The sequence below is a fragment of the Pyricularia pennisetigena genome, chromosome 1 (genome assembly GCF_004337985.1).
Source record: "Pyricularia pennisetigena strain Br36 chromosome 1, whole genome shotgun sequence".
Classification (NCBI taxonomy): domain Eukaryota; kingdom Fungi; phylum Ascomycota; class Sordariomycetes; order Magnaporthales; family Pyriculariaceae; genus Pyricularia; species Pyricularia pennisetigena.
Window position 1 is genome coordinate 4,483,554 of NC_043740.1, and position 7,083 is coordinate 4,490,636.

Consider the following 7,083-nt stretch of genomic DNA (forward strand, 5'->3'; position numbering starts at 1 on the left):
TCTGTCGTCTCTTGTTCCTTCACAGCATGCGCCTCCGTACCTGTTCGGGTGGAAAGTTTTTTTTTTTCTCTTTTCGTTGCGTTTCTTTGTAGCAAATATATGAAGGTTTGGGGCAAGAGTCGAACCATGCAGGCGGGCTTGGGGTTTTATATGGAGTAACATTTTCCTTGTCTTTGGTCGCTTTCCATTCCGGAAAATAACAAGTAGTGCGAAAGAGAGAGAGAAAAAAAAAAGAATTGTCAGCAACTTGTTTTGAAAAGCCTCAAAAAGGCCAGGAAATCCGGAACCGATGATTTGAAAGTCGCGGCTGACTCGCGACCAAAATCATGAGAGGTTTTGGGGGTGGTTCAAGTTTTGCTGCGAGTATTTTGCTTTTTCTTCTTTTTTTTTTGTTCTTTTTGGGTTTGGCTGTTATCCTAGCGTTATTTTTCTCTTTCATTTTCCGTCTATTTTTGATTCCTGCTTGACACGGTGACGACCATGCTTGAGCCAGTTTTGCAGTGACAGCTCATATATGCTGACGCCGCTACGAGCTGTCGATCATGACTTGGTCTGCAGGGGCAGCGAAAATGACACGAGAGTCTCTTTCGGGGAGGCAGATCTCGAACGAGGTCCAGAAGAGACTGCAAAGCGTCAACATCCCCGACGAGTTATTTCAAGGCGTTCCGGCCTGAATGCTTATCCGGAATAGACTTTACTACAAGTCTTGTCTGGGGCTATTCCTGGAGTAGCGGAGACGAAGAAGACATGACTTGCTTGGGCACTCCTTCTTTTTTCGCCAGTAAAGCAACACGAGTAGAGAATATTTCCTAAAAGAGGTCAATCTTGTTGCCCACCGCCCCCGCCCAGAGGCACCTCACCTATCTTGATGGTCGATATGGACCATCCCTGCTCGTGTTTGTCACAGGTTGTACTGTACAACTATGCTCGTCACATGTGTACCATGTAAAGAAACCCATCGTTCCCTCTGGTGCTGTCATCCCAGCTTTCGTTGCGGGAGGTTCTTTGGCTGGCATCATTTGCGACCAAACAAGAGTCGATGGCGCCCCCGCCCCTCCCCCCGGCTCAGATGGAGGGCCGCCGGCTTCAACGTCTGGAGCAGGGCGGCAACAACGTCGCACGCTGGAACTAGAAAAGAAACCATGGGACCAGGGTGCACCCCTTGGCGGGGAGAGATATGGAAGCCCGCGGAGAAGTCTGCCGGCGTCGTCACGTCGGCCACCCTTTGTTACCTGTCTAATGGGCAGCAGCAAAGGTGAGGACAAGGAAAGGTAGGTAGGTGACCCCGGGGGGGTTTCTTGTCTCGGGGACGCTGAATCGTCAGACGGAGTACGAGGCTCGGATCTCTGCACGATGGCGAGCCCATATAATAAGGTCGCGATCCCTCCCGGCTTGGGAGACTTGGCATTCCAGTCTTCATTCTCACTGGTCCCTTTGAAGTGTAGTGACTTTCTTTCATTCTTCTATACTTTCCCTTTACGGATCCGTGATCCACTACCAAGCCTGGTTGCTTTCAAAAGTCATTAAACTTCTTGTCACTCCTTTTTCACTTAATTCAAGTTATATTATTTAGCTATCTGGTTTATCCACAAAAAGGAAGAAAAAAAAAAAAAAAAAAAACAGAAAAATGCAGATCAAGTCCATCCTCATGCTCCTCGCAGCGGCCTCGACCGCCGTTGACGCACTCACCATCCCCGGCGGCACCGCCCTGGAAACCAGGGACTTTCCTCGTCCCGGCGCTGGCCTCTCTGCTCGGTCGCCGAACCCCCAGCCGCAGAACAACGGGGGTAAGAATAAGGGCAAGGGCGGCGGCAACAACAAGGGCAAGGGTAATGGGGGCGGTAACAAGGGCAACGGCAACGGCAACGGAAACGGTAACGGCAAGGACTGCGCGGCGGCCAAGAAGCTCCAAGCGGGCATCGAAAAGAACATCGAGGCGCAAAAGGGCGAGCTGGCGTCGGCCAACGAAATCCGGGAGATTGTGGGCAAGAACAAGGTCGACGCGGGCGAGTTCCAAAAGGCCAAGGAGGTGCTGCTGGGCCACGTCAACGACGGCATCAAGCTGCGCGAGGAGAACCAAAAGATTGCTCCCAAGGGCAACGCTGCCATTGCCGGGCTTGCAAAGGTAAAAAAAAAAAAAGTCTTTCTGTTTAGACACAAACAACAAAAAAAAAGAGAATCGCTAACTGACGATTTGTCTTGCAAACCGAAACAGGTCGCCGAGGCGCAAAAGACGGAGCTTGAGCAGGCAAAGGGCCTCCAGGGCAATTCGCAGGATTTGGCGACATTGACCAAGCTGAAGAAGGAGTTTGAGGATGGAATCAAGGTCAATGAGCAAAACGCAAAAGATGTGAGTATATTGCTGACCCTGTGGTTTTTTTTTTCTCCCCTGCCTCTGTTGAACACTTGTTTGTGTGGCGTATTTGTACTAACAACGAATGGCAAAAACTGCAGGCTGTCAAGGGATGTCAATAGTTTGCTGTCAGCTATTATTATATTACGTTGGCTTGATGTAGAGTATCGGGCACATATCTCTAGTGTAGAAATGGCGATTCAGGAGTCAGCCTTTACATGACCCTTTTTTTTTTTTTTGTTTCTTGTTGTAAAACACAGGAATGGATAATATCCAACCAAGTGCAAAGCCCAACTAAACAAGTTCACACCAACAAAACTCCACCCCTCAGCAGTCCACAAGCCAAGCATCAACCAAAAAGCTACCCTTCTATCCATGCCCGTCTCTTCCCCGCCATTTTTTTTTTTTTCCCACATCTACTTGCAAGTGCTAGGCTTGACATAAGCCAGCTGCCCGACGGCGCCGGAGCTGGTGCTCCTGCCGTTGTAGGAGCCGAGCAGCTGGCAGTTGGTCTGGCCGGCGGCGGTGGACAGGCTCGCGGCGACGCACCTATCGTTCTTTGAGCAGGCGACGATGCAGGCGTCGAGCGTGGTGGCCTTGGCGTCGGACCCGACGACGTCGCCCGTCGCCGACTTGCCGCCGCAGTCGACGTAGAACTTCTTGCCGTTCTGCACCCAGCACTTGCCGTTGTCGCCGTTGCACGTCGGCGCCTTGCTGAGCGTGCTGCTGCACACGGGGCCCGGGCAGGTCGCGCACGTGCCGAACGCCGACTGGCACCCGAACCCGCAGAAGGAATCGCTGGTGCCGCAGAAGCCGTTCTGGGAGCTGTTGGGTTTTCGACGAGAGGGTGTTAGTGGAGGACGGTACTAAGGAGGGGACAAGAAACAAAAAAGAAAGAAAAAAGAGAGAGAACTTACCAGCACTGAGATCCAGGGCAGGTTGTTCCACCGTTGGTGCTGCCGCATTTCCCGTCGGTGCTGACCTTGACGGTCGACGAAGGCGCTGCCGAGGTGGTCGAGGTGGTCGAGGTGGTACTGGTAGAGCTTGTGGAAGTCCTGGAGGAAGAAGTGGATGAAGAAGTCCTGGACGTGGAAGTAGACGAGGTGGACGCCCTGGAAGTAGTGCTGCTGCTGCTGCTGCTACTGCTGCTGCTGCTACTGCTGGTCCTCGAGCTGGACGAAGTGCTAGTGCTTGACCTGCTGGAGGAGGTGGTAGGGGTGACGGTGCTGGTTCTCAACGTGGTCTGCTGTGTCGCGACGGTGGAAGAGGACGACGAGGATGAAGACGAAGGAGTAGCAGAGGTAGCTGAAGCAGATGTCGAAGTCGAGTCCACATCCGTGGTGGCGTCAGCCGAGGCAGAGGCGGATGTCGAGGTCGAGCTTGACGTCGCATCAGTAGTGGCATCAACCGAGGTAGAGGTCGAGGCTGAGGTTGAAGTGGCATCCGTGGTGGCATCAGCCGAAGCAGATGACAAAGTCGATTGCGAAGAAGCGAAAGTCGAGGTCGAAGTCGAGGTCGAGGTCACACTCGTGGCGGAATCGGCCGAGACGGACGACAAAGTCGATTGCGAAGAAGCAAAAGTCGACGTTGACGATTGGGTTGATGAAGGCGATGTGGACTGCTGGGTCGATGACTGAGTCGATGACTGAGTCGACGACTGAGTCGATGACTGAGTCGACGACTGGGTCGACGAGGCAGACGAAGCAGACGAAGCAGACGAAGCACCGCTGCAAGTACCAAAGGCAGCATCGCAGCCCTGACCGCAGTAATCAGCACCGCTTCCACAGTACCCATACGCGCTGCAGCAGCTACCAAACGGGCTGCCCGCACAGGTCTGGTCGCCGTGGTCCTTGCCGCAGCCGCCGTCCTGGGAGACGTTGGCGGCGGTGGCGGAGGGGGCGTTGCAGGAGCCAAAGGCGTCCTGGCAGCCGGGGCCGCAGAAGGCGTCGGAGCTGCCGCACCAGCCGTGGGCGGAGCAGCAGCCGCCAAAGACGCTGCCGCGGCACGTCTTGCCGCCGACGTTGCCGCAGCTGCCGTCCTGGGAGACGTTGGTCGTGTCGGCCTGGCCGGCGTCGCACGTGCCAAAGGCCGGGTTGCAGCCCGCGCCGCAGAAGATGGCCGTGCTGCCGCAGTAGCCGTAGGCCGAGCAGCAGTTGCCGAACGCGCTGTCCTGGCACGTGTTGCCCAGCGTGCCGCCGCAACTGCCGTCTACCGAGATGGCGGCCGCCGCGAGGCCGGCCATGAAGAGCGCCGAGGGGAGGATGATGCGAACCATTTTTTTTTTTTTTTTTTTGGTTTTCAAAAAACAAAAAAAATCTCTTGTAAAGGAAAGTGATGGTGAGATTTTTTATTGTTAATAGTATCAAAAGAGTGTATCTATGTTCTGGTATTGTCAGAACCAAGGAGTGTAATGGAAGGAAGACCTTGCCAGGGAAGGATGGTTGTTGTCTTTCTTCAACCAACGGACAAAGTGGCGCACATCCCGAGAGATATATATACATATTTCCTCCCATGCCGCCCTTTGCAGAAAAAGAAAAGAAAAAAAAAAGCTAAAGATTTACCCAATATGCCAAGACTTGTAAGTCGGTTTCGGCCGACGACGGCGACCTACCGAAATCATAGACCCTAGACCAGACAACAGCCAAGGGGGGGACGGACACCCAAAAAAATACGATGGCGCCAGTCACTGCGTAGGAAGGGGTTTGTCAACTTTTGTTTGCCCAGCATCAGATATGCAGGGAGGCCTTCTGGGGGGCCTCACAAGGCACAGAGAGAGAAAAGAAAAGAAAAAAAAGGGGGGAAAGAATCTCACCAGAAAGTTGGACGGCGCTGGAGACTGGCGCCAACGGCCACTGACGGGCCCTACGCCTCCAGCCACCCTAGCGTCATGGGCTGAACTGAACTGGATTCGAATCTTATATCGGGCCTTGGCGGAGTCGTAGCCTATTAGTCTTGGACTTGGTTCAGCAAGCTACAAGCGATGGATTCTGGCAGGTTTTATTTCTTCTTCAGCTGGTAATCTGGTCTGAATCCAGGTGAATTCTTTTTTTTTTACTGTTATTCTCTCCGACTTTACCGTGGTTTGTCTCGTTGGAGAAAAGAAATTTGTACCCGGATTGTGAGCCATGAAAACGACACTAGAAATGGCGTCTAAGCGCAGCCTAGGTGTCAGATTATCTTCAACAGGTGACACCAACGACGCTTGGGATTTTCTTTAGGAAGTTTTGGCGTTCAGTCTGGTGTTCAGGTTTGTGTCCAGTTTTTGTGTTCAGTTTGGCCAATCATTACATTCGCATCCTAGCAAATACCGCAAGACCATATCATCAGAGACGTGATGTGATGCGTGTAGCTGTTCATCAAATCATTCCGACGCTGACATAGACCGAGGCGAGTCTAAATGGGACGTGTTGCTAAGAGCACCCTTGAATTATGCCATGTGTTTGCGTGCCCAGACGCACGCCTTGTGCAAAGACTAATGCGGAGGATTCTTTTCCTTGGCTTATTGGCTCGCTTGCATAGCTCTTCGGCTCGACCGGTATCAGCCCATGGCTTGATTCCTCGTGGCAATGCACCATTTAAGCGAGTGATGGCCAGATGGAAAGCTTGGGTTGCAGAATTGAGTTGATAAGAAGCTTTGTGGACGACCTTGGCGAGATTAAACTTTTTTTTCTTTTTTGAGCAGGACGGATTTTATCAATCATTCTTGCTTTTTTTTTTTTTGCTGCTCAAGTTCACCATATATAGTAAACTATTTTGTATCACGAGCCGTGATCGGGACAAAATGCCCAGTATCGAGTCACCAAATGTCAGTCGCTTCGACGCACAAAAGACAGCTTAGAAAACGATGTATATTTAATATTTCTAGTTTTCTTTTTCTTTTGCTGTTTCAAATCAGCTCCTGCATGTACTAGAGCCCTCGGTGTTTTTCTATTCATACCAAATCATTCCCTGTGTAATTCGAGCTAAATCCCACGCGAGCGAATCGTATACTTTTCGTTATTGTATTCATTGCCCGAGCCCTCGTGTATTTATATTCGGTGCCGGTTCAGTCATTGTCTCCATGGAAAGTGCCGTGTACTTTTTTCATCAGTCAAGGGGCATTTTGTTTTTATTCTCTTTTTCACGGCCTCGAGGACTGCTCCCAATGCAACCCTCACTTGCCATAATGATTTTCTTTTCTTCTTGCCCTTGGACCCGTTGTCCCAAAGCCACACACCCAACGCATAAAAACCCCATCGTCCATCCCGCATTCAGTTCCCACCCGGTGGCGGCGGCGACAGACCCCCATCCGGCAGCCCGCCGGCACTGGTCCTCCCGCGCGCCCCATGGCGGACCGACTCGGCGCTGCTCGCCGAATCGACCGGCGCAACCCTCTCCAGGGCGTGGACCTTGGCCTCCCCGTCGGCGGCGTCGCTGCCGCCCTCGTAGTGCTCGTCTTTCTCCTCCCGCGAGTCGACAAACGTGTCGCCCCCGTACGTGACGTCGTCCAGCGCGTCGCGGCGCGGCCGGCCGCCCGACTGCTCCTCCCTCGTCCGCGGCTTGTTGGCGGCCGCGGCGCGGCGCTCCGGGTCGCTGAGCCGCCGCCGTCGGTGCTCGAACCAGTTGAGCAGCGGGGCCAGGCTGGGCACCGACGCGCAGATTATGCCCAGGCTGCATTCCAGATAGCTCCAGGCTAGACCTTTGGCTCCCTCGACTTTTGATTTTGGCGTGGGGTTTTTTTTTTTTTTTTT

General features: G+C 53.0%; 3 protein-coding genes across 3 annotated transcripts in view; 1 reads left to right on the forward strand and 2 right to left on the reverse strand.

The window, feature by feature from the left end:
• Positions 1 to 1,627: 1,627 nt before the first annotated feature.
• Positions 1,628 to 2,475, forward strand: PpBr36_07829 (uncharacterized protein; the record flags this gene model as incomplete). The annotated part of the gene is made up of 3 exons (XM_029894963.1): positions 1,628 to 2,125; positions 2,216 to 2,350; positions 2,455 to 2,475. The coding sequence occupies 3 exons, from the start codon at positions 1,628 to 1,630 to the stop codon at positions 2,473 to 2,475; spliced, it is 654 nt and encodes a 217-aa protein (XP_029748911.1).
• A 294-nt stretch (positions 2,476 to 2,769) lies between these two features.
• On the reverse strand, positions 2,770 to 4,628 carry PpBr36_07830 (uncharacterized protein; the record flags this gene model as incomplete). The annotated part of the gene is made up of 2 exons (XM_029894964.1): positions 2,770 to 3,178; positions 3,271 to 4,628. 2 exons carry the CDS (start codon positions 4,626 to 4,628, stop codon positions 2,770 to 2,772), a joined length of 1,767 nt encoding a protein of 588 aa, XP_029748599.1.
• Positions 4,629 to 6,603: 1,975 nt separating this feature from the next.
• PpBr36_07831 (uncharacterized protein) overlaps positions 6,604 to 7,083 on the reverse strand; it is a gene marked incomplete at both ends in the record, with an annotated part of 5,454 nt that continues 4,974 nt past the window's right edge. The window contains one exon of the mRNA XM_029894965.1: positions 6,604 to 7,003. Within this exon, the coding sequence (XP_029748603.1) occupies positions 6,604 to 7,003 (400 nt within the window). The remainder of the gene's footprint in view (positions 7,004 to 7,083) is intronic.